The following is a 15,674-nucleotide window of genomic DNA, read 5'->3' on the forward strand; positions in this document are numbered from 1 at the left end:
AACACGAGGGGACCCATCACTGCAGCTAAGCCTCACTCAGGTCCTGCTGAGGTGTTCCCAGCTGTCACAGCAACGCCCTTTTCAGTAAAAGGACCCCGTTCAGAATCTCACGTTGCACTCAGTTTCCATGTCTCTTTAGTTCCCTCTAGCGTAGGAAGTTCCTCAGACTTTCTTTGACCTTCATGACCTTGGCATGCGAGGTTACCCTCCTTGTCCTGCTCAGGCCCTGACACCGCTGACAGGCCACCCTCACCCATCTCACCGCTGGGACGTGCCTGTTTCGCTCTGCTCCACCTTGAGGCTTCAGGAAGCATTGGGGGAGGGGCTGCCATCGGGCCTGTGTGGAGTGTAGTTGGAAGCCACAGGCCTTGCAGACGGCCCTACTGCTCCCAGGAGCCCAAGCCGTTTCTCCTGGTCCATTGCCATGAGGCCACATTACCCTTGATTGAACCCTGTAAAGCCACACCCTTGTCTCCTAGTTTTTGGGGGCCGGGTGGGTGACCACAGTGTTGCTGGACCTTCTGCAGCCCGAGGGCAGACCCACTCTGAGCTCACGTGTTTCCTGCAGTTGTAGGACTAAAGGTCCCTGTCTGTCAGCCAGAGGTGCCCTCAGCTCCTTCCGTGTGGCCCTCCCCAGCAGGGCCACTCACTCATCAAAGCCAGCAACGGGAGAGACTCGCAGCATGACAGCCGTGACGACCTTATGTGATGTCATCACAGGAGTGGCCCCGCCATGTTTGCCACCCTCCACTGGGTACAAGCTAGTCTCAGGTCCCATGTGTGCTCAGGGCACAAGCGCCAGGAGGCGGGGTCATCGGGCCGCCTTACTGTCCGTCTGCCTCCCCTCCCCCCCCAATCTGTCCTCACCTCCTGTCGCCCCCCTTCACCCTGTTAACTCGCCGGGTGTATGGAGCATGCCAGGTGAAGGGGCGGGCTTGGGGGCTCCCCTGGTGCCCTCTGCCTGGGGCTGTCCCTTTGTGAGATTGTCCCCGGAGTTGGGGACTGCTCCATCTCTGACCCAGAGCCTAGCACTGCTTGAAATGTGCAGGGACTAGGGGAATGTTTGTTGAGTCAACAAATGAGCCAACTCTTGAGCTGATGGGCCAAGAGCAGCTTCATAGATTTAAGTGTTCTCGCTCTGGAGCAGTTCAAGTTCAGGAACACTGTGAACCTAGAAGGTTGTTGTTGCCTCCCTAAGCCTGCTTCACAGGTGTGCAGCGGGGACAGAAATAGCATCTATGATGAAGGCTGTCGTGAGGAGGAATCAGGTAGCACACGTTTGAGCCCCGAGCAGGTGCTCCAAAAAGGAGGCCGATGCCCTCCTCTTTGACAGTCACTGGTTTACCTGGCGGATGGATGGCTGGTGTCTCGAGCGTTGGCCTGTGGTCATTCACTGCTTCCTTTTCCATGAGATCCTGGCCTTCAGAGTCCTGAGAGACCGATAGAAGTGGAGTCTGGGACGCAAACACGCAGCGCTCAGCGGAGGCTCAGCTCAGGAGCCAGGCTTCGCCGTGGGACGTGGGGTCAACCAGTCAACGGAGTGTAAGCTGCAGGATTTCGCAGCCTCTGCGGCTGCAGCTGGCAGTCAGTTTGCTATCTTTGATTTATCTGGATTACAAAAAGAAGTTTTCAAATAGATCTCTTTGGAAGAGGCCTCAAGATGACTGAGAGTTGACACGGTGCCTCCTGGCTGTCCCCTCTTGCTCTGTGAGTGAGCTCTAACTCAAGAGAATTAGGACCTCAGCCTGGGTGACTCGCTTCCTCGCCAAGCAATTTGGCGGTCATCTTCCTGCCTTGCACCTGTGCCTGAAGCCGGCACCTCGGGGTAAAAGATTATTTCTAACTGGCTGGCATCCAGGTGTATCATGCTTAGACAGCAACTTGATTTCAAACCGGCCTGCTGCAGAGAAGCCCACACGAGACCTTGACCCTGGCCGCTGCCGCCGAAGTAAGTCTGATCAAAGTGATGAGGGTGCTGGCCCAGTCATGCCCACCGTGGATGATGTGCTGGAGCAGGTTGGGGAGTTTGGTTGGTTCCAGAAGCAAGCCTTCCTGAGCCTGTGCCTGCTCTCAGCCGCCTTCGCCCCCATCTACATGGGCATCGTCTTCCTGGCCTTCACCCCGGACCACCGCTGCCTGAGCCCCGGCGTGGCCGAGCTGAGCCGGCGGTGCGGATGGAGCCTGGACGAGGAGCTGAACCTCACGGCGCCGGGCCCGGGGCCGGCGGGCGAGGCCTTCCCCCGCCAGTGCCGCAGCTACCAGGTGGACTGGAACCAGAGCGCCCTGGGCTGCGTGGACCCGCTGGCCAGCCTGGCCTCCAACAGGAGCCACCTGCCGCTGGGCCCCTGTCAGCACGGCTGGGTGTACGACACGCCGGGTTCCTCCATCGTCACCGAGGTAAGAGCAGACCCTGCGTTTTGGGCAACTTGTGGGTTTCAAGGGCAGGGAGGAATATACCACAAATCTTGCAAGTTTCAGCTTTCACATCAGGGAAGAGGGTGGGGTGTTAGATGCACTGAACACAGTATGTGTTCCTGGCTGGACACTGCACGCTTTCCCGTTTAATCTTTCACAGGCTTTGGGTGTTAAGAGGAGGAGGCTGAGGGTCAGGGAGAGCGTCGCGAGCCAGGCTGAGGTGCACTGTTGGGACATGGGTCTATGGAGGGACTGGGGTTTCTCTTCTTGCTGCCCCCACTCCCTGCTTCTCCGAGATCCTACAGAATTCACCTGTGTTCCAGCTACCTCGTCATTAGAATTGTGGGCCCCCCTCCCCTTCCAGAGTCGTGGGTATGTGATAGCTAAACGCCAGCTGTGTGGAAGCTGCCCTGGCTTGAGAGTCAGCTGGTTTGAATCTCGGCCAAGCCCTGGGTTAGCTGAGCATCACTGAGTAGGGTGCTCAGCCTCTCTGAGCCCTAGTTTCCTCAGCAGGAAGCCAGGAATGATAATGGCCTGCCTCCTAGGTTGTGAAGTTCAGCTGACAGTGCTCTGTGAAAGTGCTGAGCCAACGCAAACTGAGTTACACTGGGCGGCCCCATCGGTGGCCTTGGGAGAGAAGGCAGCGGTGTCAAAGGGCCTCGCTTGGATCATTTAATGGGTTACATGAGCATTTTGTTTTGAGAATATCTTAGTAAAAAGCCACCAGATTCTTTTTCTCTGTGGACACTTTTGAAACTGTTATACTGTGACAAGTGTGGGCGCTTGGGGAGGGGCGCCATGGTCACTTGGTGAAGCCACAGGCCAGAACCTATGCAGAGGCTCTGTGTTAGCAAAGCCTGGTCTTGGGGAGGGCTCGGGTCCCCTGGAAAAGCAGGTAACACATTTGGGGCGGTTACTGGGGGAAAGCGCCGTGTCCCTTCTGCCTGATCAGCATGCTCTGGGGGGAGAGGGGACACAGCAGCAAGGCTCCTTGCAGGAGACGCAGGTGCTGGTGTGACCTGCTTTTCGTGCTGCAACATGGACACCTGGTGTCCAAGGCTCCCTCCAAAGACATTACCAGTTAGATGACACGTCATCCAAGGACTCTGAACTGTTCAGCGTTCTTGCTGGGACTCTAGAAGCAGCCCACGGCAGGGCAGTTTGCTCTCTGTGCCTGAGACATACTTTGCCTGTAAAGGATCAGATGCAGTCATCTATCTGTTCATTCGATAAACGCGCTCTGAGCTTTTCCTGGGCTCCAGCACTGGGCGTGATGCTGGGAGGGGGACAGAGAAGAAAGCTCTGAGGTTCCCTCCAGGAGTTTGCAGTCTCTGGGGAGGGAGAGAAGGAGGGAGTGGTGAGACTAAGACCATGTGTGGGCAAATGCAGAGGGCCTATGACCTCTAAGGAGGGGGTTCTTAGCTGCTGAGCTGATGGAATTTTCTGGCAGGAGGTGGCATTTGAATGGAGGCTTGGGAGGTGTTTTGAGCAGCTACAATAGGGAACGGATGGGGGAGCAGAGAGTTGCTGAGTTGACTCGGATTCAGGGTCCTGTAGAGGGGGGGGGGGGGGGGGGGGGGTGGGGAGATTGGAGAGAATGGTGGTGATACTTCAGTTTCGGGCTAGAGCACAGACAGAGTCCTTATGTAAAGTTGCCGGATACAATACAGGGCACTCATTTAAATTAGAATTTCAGGTAAATCATGAATACTTTTCAGGATAATTACGTCCCAGACATTGCATAACATTTGATACTGATAATGGAGGCAGGGAAGGCAAACATTACATGGGACATACTTATACTAAAAAGTGTTGTTTATCTGAAATTCAAATTCAACTGGGCACCCTGTTTTTGTTTGTTTTTTGCTAAACCTGGCAAGCCGACTTTGTGCCAAATGAGGGAATTTGGTCTTGTTTAGGCAATGGAGTGAGATGATCCTAGCTGGACCTTGGCAATGGTCCAAACGCAGGGTGTTGGTGGGGTTGGGAGCTCCCTCGGAGGTAGGGAGAGTGTGAGGAGGCCGAGAAATGCGCCTCAGCGAGAAATGTCAGCCAGCATGGTTGTCACAGGGATAGCAGGAAGAGCAGATTTAAGAGACACAGTCCTGGCATGGGCTGGGGAAAGGAGGGACCCAACTTGCCTGAGGGCTCTGACTTGGGGGAGGGGTGCCGGGGGCTGGTGAACGGAGCTGCTGGAAATGGAGGCTGGAACACAGGAGAGGTAGCAGTTTGGGTGGTAAGTAAGGTGGTGGCCTACGTGGGGCCGCCGTCACGGAGAGGAGGGGACAGAGGCAAGAGGACCGAAAGAGCTTTAGAACCATCTGACAACAAGGATCAGGGCTTTCAAGTGACCCAAGATCTAAGTGTTGGTGAGGATTGGGGGAGTCCTGGAAATATCCACAGAGCGGAGAGGGAGGCAGTTGCAGGAGAGAGTTCCCTGGGGGACAGGCTGCGTTTGAAGGGCCGGGGGGGATTGTCTGCAGATAATGAAGGTGATGAGACGCAGGGCTTTGGGGGCAGGAGAAATGGCTCCAGGTGGTGAGCTCCCGTGGAATTCTCCCTGACAACTGCGTCCAAAGCACCTTTGCCTCCTCATCCTACGCTGCAGATTATTCCTGGGGAATTCACCTTAGTTACTCATTTCTACAGAAATAATCTTTAACTCAGCCTTGCCTTGGCCGTTGGAATTTGCTGAAGGGAGGACAATGAGGCAACTTGTTTGAATTACCGGTTTCACCCCCCTCAGGGCCCTTGGGGAAGGAATGTGTGCGCCTGCTTTTGACTCCCCTGTCCGGATGCCTGGCCCTCTCAGCTGCAGCTCCAGCCCTGCACCAGGCTAGGGGCGCCTGGCCTTGAGCATGAGCCCAAGGTGAGAGCGGTGCTCACAGTCACTGTTTCCAAACTTGCCCGATCCTGGGGTTATCTGCATTCCTATCCATGACCTGCTGAGACAGGATCCATGGGAATCTGTATTCTAATGAACTCTGGGTGCTTCTCACGATCAGATGAGCTTGGCAAATGCCACCTGCTGCTTTTTACACATCCCAAGACACAGGCCCTGGGCCTGTTGAAGCCCAGCAGCAGTGATGGGGCCCAGGAGTACCCCCCCCCACCCCCGTTCAGCACTCCCCGCTTTGCATAGCCCCAAGCTTTCCCCAGGGTTGGCCTGTCTTCCCCGGGGTGCACAGATGTGCAGGGGTGGGGAGTGGGGGTGATAGAGGGGAGGGCAGTGGTTGAGTGTGAGTTTGGGAGTGCAGGGGGCATGGCAGATGTGCACGCCTTGCAGGTAACTCTAGACACAGGTCCTCAGTGATGTTTGGGGCAGAGTTCTCAGCGGGAAGGCCAGACGCCCCTTCGCCTAGCTCTGTGAGCCCTGGCCTCTGCGTAGTCCGAGGACAAGACAGACCCAGGGCATTTCAGGGCGGGTGGCTGGGACACCTGACAGGTGCCGATTGCAAAGGTTAGAACAGGAGACAATACACAGGACCCTGTGGCTTTAGTGAAACCTGTGCACACAGAGCATCATCTTGGGCAATGTGGGTGGGGGCTACACAGAGACAGCTGGGCAACTGGAGATACAGACCCTGACAGCCAAGTGACACCCAGAGTGATCAGTCCCTGTGTGTTCTAATGGCAGCGCCCAGGGCAGGCAGGAGGGGCTCCGTGGGAAGGCCGTGCTTCCAGCCGGAAGAGCAGGAACACCTGGATTGGTGGAGAGAATGGCAGTGATCCGAGTTGTAGCTGTCAGCCCCCCAGAGCTGAACTACTCCCGGGAGCAGACAGACAGCGGGGTCTGGGCATAAGACAGATAATTGGACAGGCTTATTATCAGTTTCTGAAAGTAATGTGGTGACATGGAGTTTTACCTGTATTTTATTTTAAAAAGAGCTCCTCTGAGGGAAGTCAGCAGCCAGTCAGACGGAACTCCAGGCTGGCTGAGCGCAGAGGCCGGGGGCCCTTAATGATTTACCTCTGGGGCCGGCACAAGGACATGACTCAAAATGGCAAATTCAGAGGTGTGAGGGTGGTGGGTAATAAAACCTCCATTTTAAAAGTTCAATGGTCTATTATTTACCAAAACCATTTCACATGGCTTTTCCCATTCAGCGTTCATAGTCGCTTTGTGAGTATGACAGGACAGGCACAATACCCGTTTCAGATGGGGAAACTGAGGCCCACAGTTGCTCAGTGACTACCCTGCCGTCACATCCCCTAGGGTTGTCTGTAGGATGGGGACCTGAATCCATAGTAAATAGGGAGGAAAGAAAGAATGTGTCTCTGCATACCACCTGAACAGGGCTGTGCCAGGAATGGGGGGGTGAGGGCCGGCTGTGCCCTCCAGACCCCCCCCCCCCCCCCCGGAGCTGCATCCTTGTCTCTGCCCCCTCTGAGCTCTAACAAGGAGTGGTGATGTTTCCACATCAGACCTCCCACCGTGCCCAGGTGTGCACAGTGCCACCCATGCTTGTGCCAGGCACATGGGACTTCATCTACACCGAACAACGAAGCCTTCCCCAGGTAGACCTGGCTTGCCTGTCCTCCGTTTCTAAGCCCCCATCATCTCGCCTTTCCTGGCTCTGGGCATGTGGCCCCTCTCAGTCTCCCCTACCTCTGGGTCCCGCTCACACACTGTGCCAGAGCACATGCTGGCCCCGAGAAGCCGCCTTCTCACCCCTGTGTCTTTGCTCAGTTTTTCTCACATTGCCAGTCACCGCTCTGTCCGTCACAACAGAATTTGCATAATTATCGGTGGAATTTACATGCTTAAATGTTTAATAAATATGTACTTAATTAAGAGCTGGAAAAAATGCTATATTTATTTTGGTACATTTCTGTTTTTGGAAAATTGCTGCGTTTCTTTTTACTTTGCTGTATTTCTTTTTAGAAAACCTACCAGCCACGCTGTCCTTTGATGACCAGCTATCAGGGGCAGAGCACTTGACAACAGCCTCTTTAATTAATATGTAGGGAGGGTCAAAGGTATTAGGCATATAATGAAACTGACTGAGAGCCACCAGAAATCTTGAATTTGTCTAGTGATGATGTGGTAAGAGGAAATGATGTGAAATGCCCAAGGACACCACATTTTGTGTGATTTGTATTCACTTTGTCCGGAGAGAGGGTGGACGGTGCAGCTTGACTCACACACGGTCTTGTGCTTGCGGCCCTTGCAGTTTAACCTGGTCTGTGAGAACTCATGGAAGGTGGACCTCCTTCAGTCCTGCGTGAACGTGGGCTTCTTCCTGGGCTCTCTGGGCGTCGGCTACATTGCAGACAGGTACGTAAAGGCCGATCCAACGGCCCATAGCGCCCACGCAATGAGGGGAAGGGCTTTTCAGGGACAGTGGTAGAAGAATGTGGCCACTTGGAATCTATTGCAGAAGTTTCTGGAGACAAGATGGTAGCTAATGCTTTGGGCTACTGTGGGGAGCAAGACGGAGGAAGGTGGAGATTTACGATGGGGATTTGTTTCGGAGATTGAAGCTGTATGCAGATTGTGTAGTTAGGGTGGGGGGCTGAGAGAAAGGGGGACAAGGCCAAGGTTTATGCTTTGAGCAGCTGGATGGGGGTGGGGCCATCTTTTGAGATGGGACAGAGTGGGTCAGGGGGTGGGAAGCCATCCAGAGTTCTGTCTTAGAAGTGTTAAGATCAGAGATGTGTTAAGAGTAGCCTGTGAGACATAGGAGAGAGGTCAAGTAGAAGTTGGATGTATGGGTTGCTCTCAGATGAGAGGTTTTCGCTAGAGTTATATATTTGGGATTGGGCACCAGTCATTGGTATTAAAGCTATGAACCGTGTTTGAGATAAACTAGAAGAGGGTATAGAGGGAGGCCTTCAACATGTAGAGGTTGGTAGGGAAGGAGTTGCTGGCAAAGGAGATTTAGAAGAAATGGCAGCGAGACAGAAAGGCAGCCACCCATTGGGACAGGGTGATGTGACAGGAGAGGAGCCTGGCCCAGGAGGGGAGTGGCCAGTCTGCGGGCATGGTGGCCAGGCGTACTCACGGCAAGAATGGCGTCAGTGGAAGGTTGAAGAAAAACGAGAGATGAGGAAGTGGATTTTATATGCGTGGACACATCTTTAAAACAAGTTGGCTGTGAAGGACAGCTGGAATGGGATGTACCAGAGAGATGAAGCGTCTGGAATGAGTAGGACGTCATCGTGGCGAGGGCGAGGGAGCTAAGGGACGTAGGCAGGGGGCCGGGCCTGAGGGCAGCGGGTGGAGTGGCCCCTGGTAGGAGACGCAGGAGACAAGAGGGAGGGGATGGGCACTGATGCCGGTGGGTCTGAATATTCTGACGGGAGACGACGTGGGCTTCAGATGAGGAGTTTCTGTATTTAGTAAAAGACGAGCAAGTTTATTGGCTGGTGTGGGTGGCATGGGGAAAGGGCAGGAGGTTTGAGGAGAGACGCTGGAGAGTAGACAAATGAAGTGAAATGTTGGAGTCTAAAAAGGAGGATGACAGAGAAAAGGCGAGCTCGCGCGTGCTGGGCCAAGGGAGCGGTCTTGGGTGTGGGCGAGGTCATTCCGACCACACTGAGGTGGGGCTCGCCCGTTCCTTACTGCGAGAGAATGAGGGTCGGTGTAAAAGGTCGATCCATGAAGCACGATGCTGGGATGACGCTTTAGCAAGTAATTGGCCCATTTCATTCAAAAAAGGAAAGGAAAAATAATTCTTAGAAGTTATGCTATTAGAACTGAATGTTTTCCCAGAAAAGCTTTCATGACCGTTGATAAGTTAGCTGTGTGGGGGAAAAGCCTGGTTTCTGGTGCACCCTGTTAAATCCTGTTAATAATAATGCAGCCGCTTAAATACGAAGGTTCTGAGAGGAGGCAAGTGTTAGAACTGGGAGAGTTGCGGAGGGAGGCCACCCACCCATGTTGCTGAGAGCGACCAGGATTCCTCTTCAGAGTGATTTGACTAACCTCAAAAGAGCCACTGTTCGCCGAGGACGGAGGCGGTTGGGTGTTCAGGTGGGGCAGCGGTACCCGACAGACCCCACTGTCCCTCAGGAAAGCAGTGACATGCACTTCCCCATGGGGACCCTTGCTTTCCCATTTTCCCATCTGACCTCGAATACGCCACACCTCCACCTCGCCTCCCTGTCTCCACGCCTCTGCAGGTTCGGCCGGAAGTTATGTCTCCTGGCCACCACCCTCGTCAGCACCATCTCAGGCATCCTCATGGCCGTCGCACCTGACTACACATCCCTGCTGTTCTTCCGCCTGATGCAGGGCCTGGTCAGCAAGGGCAGCTGGACCGCGGGCTACACCCTGAGTAAGCATCCACTGGCTTGGGGTGTCCATGGACCTTAAGGAAGCATGGAGGTCAGGTAGTAGAGTAGAGCAGGATGGAGCCAAGTGTGAAGGTGGCCTTTTTTTGGGAGAGGGGGTGTGTGTTTGCAGGATCTGGCGAAATCATCATAACTCTAGTTGTTATTTGTCGTCTGTGTGACTGGGGCAGGACATGGTGTAGGGATGGCCCCCTTTTCTTTCTTTCTTTTATGTTTTGTCTGGAAGACTCAACTCCTTAAATAAGTCAGTGTTTTCATATCAACTAATCTGTTCGGGAACAAGTACATCACATGTTAATATGTTTACAGGAGTGATGGTGGCGCAGAGAGGGGTGACAGGTGGGACTGTATTTTAACATTATAAATATGAAAGAAACAGCACCTCCCCAAAGACATACAACCAAGGCAACTGGTTTGAAGGACATTCAAGAGTTAGGAGAGCAAACATAATAGGGAATAAGAGAGGAGACGAACATCATGATTTTTTTTTTAATTGAGGTGTCCCCCTTCAATTTGTTTCCCCATCGCACATATTGAGTTCTGATCAGGCATCTAATTTACTCGCTTGCTGTGTGTATCGTGTGCCATTTTTCATGAGAATGTGAGGTTGCAAGGGCAGGACTCTGCCCACAGAGTCCATGATGCATCTCAACACCCAGAACAGGCCAGGTCCCTGGTTGGCACTCAAAGCTATTTGCTTAATTAATGAACACTCCTGGGGTCATGAAGGATATTCTAGCTCAGTCTGGAGCTTACGGAAGGAGCGCCCCATGGACTGATAATGAGAATTATAGATGATCAATGAGGGGATGAGAAAAGCTGGGACAAAACAGTGTGGTGTGTCTTGGGGAGCCTTGAAGCTGGCTTGTCAGCAGGACAGGGGGATGAAGGAAGGACTTGAGCCTGGCTGTCATTTGGGGCAGGAGAAATGGATGACACACCTGAGAGGAGTCTGGGGAGCAGGTGGTGGGGGCAAGGCTGGGGCTCACAGGAAGGGCCTGAGGACGCCCCGCGTCTGCCTTCTCTCCTCCAAGAAGCCTGGATACTGACATGTCTCTTGTTTCAGTCACAGAGTTTGTGGGCCTGGGCTACAGAAGAACGGTGGCGATCCTCTACCAGACGGCCTTCACAGTGGGTCTCGTGCTGTTCTGTGGGCTGGCCTACGCCATCCCCCACTGGCGGGGGCTGCAGCTGGCTGTCTCTGTACCCACCCTCCTCTTCCTGTTCTACTACTGGTAATGCCTTTCCTGGCATCACGCATGGTTAACTGAGGACTGTACGCTGAGCTTGTCCGCCATGTGGGCCGTCCCCCAAAACGGCCATGGTGGCCACGCACACAGCACAGGGCCACTCCCAGCACCCAGTGCATTTGGGGTGTCCTAATATAATAGGATGCTCCTCATTGCAAGGGGACCTACCCTCAAACGGAGCCTCTTTAAACTTACATCCTCCTAGATAGAGACGTGTGATGCTACAAGGCAGACAAAAATCCAGCCAGCCACATAGCAGGCATTTGCTGTTTGTTGAATGAATGGATGGATGAATGAATGAATGAATGAAATGTTCTCTGGGGAATGTGCATGTTAAACCATTATGAAACTAAATGAGGTGTTAATCTTATTATCTGTGAACACAGGGCAGGGTCTAAGGAATAAGCAACTAGACTGATGCGTTTTTATTGTGGGAGAGGACAGCAGAGAGGGAGACGGAGAGAAATATCTCATCCACGCACCTCTTGTCACTGTTTTGCTGAGGACAGATCTTATCTGTGGGTGGCACTAAGCAGACTCAGTCTCCCTGATTGAAGGCTGGCCCCTAAGTGGGGTGCATTTACGTTCAGGAAGAGCCTGCCTTCTCTTGTCATTGTGAGACGAGGGGCTGTCCAGTGGGAAAGGCCCCCCGGCCGAGTCTGGACGACCGAGCAGCGTGGGGCTGTGCCTGTGCTTTCTTCAGAGCACCTTATGCCAGACAGTCTCCATCTTTGAGTTGTAACACCCTTGTCCTGTTTGAAATGGACAGCATGGTGTCTATCTGATGTTAAAGAAAAGCGAATGCAGTTCTTTTGTTTGTTTGTTTTGGAGAGATTTTGAGACTTGTTCAATAACACTCGTATACATGGAGACATCCTGTTGTAACACAAAGGTGGGGAACACATGGTGCGTCTATTATGTGTGAATAACTTCCCAGAGGGACAGGCTACCAGCTTCCAGGAGAGACTGGGACCTCTGCTCAGTGGTCTGTAACTCTTAGCAGGTGGCACTGAGAGCACCTGTGACTCACAGAGCTCCTGCGTGGGTCTCCCGGGCCGGCACACGATGACCCCAGATCCTTGTCCACTTTTACTTCTTGAAGAATTACCATCCCACTGTGAGGAGGATGGACTGCTGTGAGCCAGAGCCTTGCTCCGATCAGGACTTAATATCAGACGAGCTCTGGAGAAAACGCCACATACTGGTGATCTGTGTCCACAGGTGTGTGCCCGAGTCACCCCGATGGCTGTTATCGCAACAGAGAAACACTCAAGCAATAAGAATAATGGACCACATCGCCCAAAAGAATGGCAAACTGCCTCCTGCTGATCTAAAGGTGATAAGTTAGTAAGGGGTTTCCCAGGTCACTGAATTTTTGGGTTGGGTCTATGACTTAGAAAACGCCTGTGGGGCTGCCTTGGGAAGCAGGAGGGCCTGGGAGGGACTTGGGGTGACGGATGGAGTGTGCAGCCAGCCATGGTGATGGCGGCCTCAGGGGGCCCTCCGAGAGCGTTTCCTGCTCACCACAGCTTGGAGGTGGGTGGATGCTCTCTAACTCCTTCCTAGATGCTCTCTCTCGAAGAGGATGTCACCGAAAAGCTGAGCCCTTCATTTACAGACCTGGTCCGCACACCACACCTGAGGAAGCACACCTGCATCCTGATGTATCTGTGGTAAGGGGCCTTCCCGCCACCTCTCCCCCAGATGGAATGGCATGCTGCCCACGCACTGGGCTACGAGTCAAAGGCAGTGGAACAACTTGGGGGAAAGAAACCTGAAAAAGAATTTTAAGATGGTTTGTGAGTGGTCAGAGAGCTCTTAGAAAGACATGCTTATTTCTCCCTTGAGGATTGAATAATGGGGGGAGAAAGCCTCATTTTAGTAAGAAGAAGTTCGGACATATGAGAGGGCAACAGTAAGACGAGTGAACAATGACGAAGGGTTCCCAAGGTTGCCTCAAGTCCCACCTGGCTTGTCTTTCGGGAATAGCCAAGGTTTGACCTAGTGTCAGAAGGTGAATGAGATTTCAGTGGCTCCTGGTGCTTTCCAGGGGGAAGAGCTCTTCCTCTCATTTTAGAGCTTCATCTGCCCTGCCTGAGAGTGTCTGCTTTTGTCATCCACTGACTAGGAAACTCACATACACATAGATTCACCCACGTACCCCTCGCGCACACCAGAGGTCTGCACCCTCCTCCCAGGTTGCTATCTTGAGGGGACGCCCCACCTTATTTTCCCAGAGGACATCGGGTGGATTTCCTGACATCAGGGCTTCCTCCTCAACATGCAGGTGGCTCCGGTCACTCCCCCAACACCTAAGCTGAGCAGCTGAGCTCTGGGCTTCCCGACTCCTCCCCCGTTGGCCACTGTGCTGCTGCTACACTTGTGTGCACTTCCAGGGAAGGTTCTATTGGAACTAAGGGTCTGAACGAATAGGGCAGTGCCTGGCACGTAGTAGACCCCCAATAAATATTTGCTGAAGGTTGAATGAATAAACACTGTTTTGCAGAATGCATCCTAAATTCTGTAGATGCAGGCTGGCCATGCCCAGGGAGCCCTGCGTGCAGCCACGTGACCTCCCAGGAGCCTTAGCAAACACCCTGGTGCTGGGTGGGTGCTTTTCTGCTGGGAGTCGGCGTTGCATTCAGCAGTGTCTCTTCCATGTAGAGGCCGCGGCCCACTGTAGGTAGAGACACCTGCTCCCTCTCCTGTGCTGCTCCGTCCCCCTCGCCATCCCCGACACGTGTTTTTGACTCCTGTATTTTTACACCCCTCCACCCAATCCTTTGGCAAATTCTGCTTTCTTCAAAATATATTTAGAATCAGTCATTTCTCATCACCTGCACCCTTAGTTCCCTGTTGGAGTATTATAATCTCTTGCCTGTGTTACCGGAGAAGCCCCCCAGCTGGTCTGTCAGCTCCCACCCCGGTGCCCCTCAGGCGCTGGTCACAAAGCAGGCACAGGGATCTTCCTTTCCAAGCGTAACAGACCAGCTCACTCCCTGGTCACGCTGTGCACTGGCTTCCTAATCCTCTGAGAATAAAAGCAGTTCCTTTCCACGGCCCACCGGGCACCCACCGCCGGACCTGGCCCTAGAGGTCTTTGTTCACCTTCCCCTGTCATCACAGCACCTGGGGAGGCGTGGCTTTCGGGAAGTTTCCTTGCCTGTCTGTGACTCCGTTTCCTCATCAGCTAAAACAGTACCTACTCATAGGCGTGTTGGGAGAATTAATGAGATAATATGTGTAAAGGGCTTAGAACGGTGTCCGCCCGACTAGATACCGGAAATGCTCCCCACCAGCTGTTCTTTCAATGTGCACACGCAGTTCATGGGTCCTGCCAGAAGGTGGCAGCCCTGCACACTTGTTGACTGGCTTTTTGTTTTGGACGGGAAAATCTAGGGTATGCGATTCCTTTCTCCCAAATCAATCTCTTTGTCGGTAATAGGTGACTGTTCCCATTCACCTGGCCAAACGGCCTGGAGGGGGCACTTGGGCTTGTCTAGACTCTGGAGTTGCAGCAAGCGCCTTCTTTCCCGTTCTCTTGACACTTTCATCTAGTCCGGAATAATTTGGGACTAGAAACCAAAGCATCCCAGTGGTTCTCTGGGTACAGCTTTATCAAACCAGGGGGTTATATTAATATATTAATGAGAAACATAAGACGTGAGCTCAGTTTTGGAGCTGATAGGCAATTTGCATGCTGAGAGAAGACTGTAATTTTTATCAACCAAAATCTCTTCTCACAGAGCAAATGCTAATATAATCATAAAATGTTTCTAGCCTCTAAAATCATCTAGTTTTTTCCAAAAGTGACACATGGAAGCCTCTACATTTTCTCTGGAGTGAGAGCGACTTAGCTGACCCCCATCGGCCTGGGTGCCGTACTCTGAAATACGGCTCTTTTTTCCTCGAATACGGATGGAGGGGTCATGCAGTGGGATATGGGGCGGAAGAGACTCGTAAACAGCACTCGTTCGGGACAGTGCGATGTGGTGGCGGGAGCAGCACTGTGGAGCTGGAGAGAGAAACTCGGCCGGTGTCTCTGCTTCATTTGTTCTGCGTACTAGGTCTTGAAAAGATGACATTGGTGACAACAATCAAAGCTCATCTTTACTGAGTGCTTACTATGTGCCAGGAACTATACTAAGGACTTTCTGTGCATTAACTTAATGAGTCCTCAAGACAAACCAATGTGGTAGATGCTATTATTATTCTATTTACAGAGGAGGGACTTGAAGCACAGAGAGGTTAGTTAATTTACTTAAGGCCACACAGCTCATACAGCAGTCTGATTGCTGAACCGGCTCACTCACCACTATCTTCTGCCTGTCCCCTCGGAGACCTGTGCAGTGCTCAGTATGCAGTAGCAATCATTTGTGATCTTCAGGAGATGTGGGTTATATCCTGGAGGTCATACTCCCACATAAATTGTGAAAGGAAGTTCTCATTCAGGGCCTTTCTAGGATACCTTTTCTGATTTTTGGCCCCCTCTTCTCATATTGCTCCAGGACATTCTAAATCAAGTGACACATGCTTCTCTCCAGCTTATAGGGTCCTTTGTCCTCCCTCCGGAGCCCTCATTCTCCTCTTCCACAGAGCTTGCATTTGACTTGGCCTCTCTTTGCTCAGGTTCACCAGCTCCGTGCTCTATCAAGGCCTCATCCTGCACATGGGTGCCACGGGCGGGAACCTCTACCTGGATTTCTTGTACTC

The 15,674-nt window shown here is 52.8% G+C and overlaps 1 protein-coding gene across 1 annotated transcript in view; it reads left to right on the plus strand.

The window, feature by feature from the left end:
* The first annotated feature begins 1,119 nt into the window (after window positions 1–1,119).
* The window catches only part of SLC22A1 (solute carrier family 22 member 1), a 28,180-nt gene continuing 13,625 nt past the window's right edge, over window positions 1,120–15,674 (plus strand). The window contains exons 1-7 of the mRNA XM_019663758.1: window positions 1,120–2,397; window positions 7,590–7,693; window positions 9,541–9,695; window positions 10,778–10,946; window positions 12,183–12,297; window positions 12,528–12,634; window positions 15,591–15,668. Coding sequence (XP_019519303.1) covers window positions 1,987–2,397; window positions 7,590–7,693; window positions 9,541–9,695; window positions 10,778–10,946; window positions 12,183–12,297; window positions 12,528–12,634; window positions 15,591–15,668 — 1,139 coding nt within the window. The 5' untranslated portion in view covers window positions 1,120–1,986. The remainder of the gene's footprint in view (window positions 2,398–7,589; window positions 7,694–9,540; window positions 9,696–10,777; window positions 10,947–12,182; window positions 12,298–12,527; window positions 12,635–15,590; window positions 15,669–15,674) is intronic.

Source organism: Hipposideros armiger, unplaced genomic scaffold (genome assembly GCF_001890085.2).
Source record: "Hipposideros armiger isolate ML-2016 unplaced genomic scaffold, ASM189008v1 scaffold_404, whole genome shotgun sequence".
In the NCBI taxonomy this organism is placed as follows: Eukaryota; Metazoa; Chordata; class Mammalia; order Chiroptera; family Hipposideridae; genus Hipposideros; species Hipposideros armiger.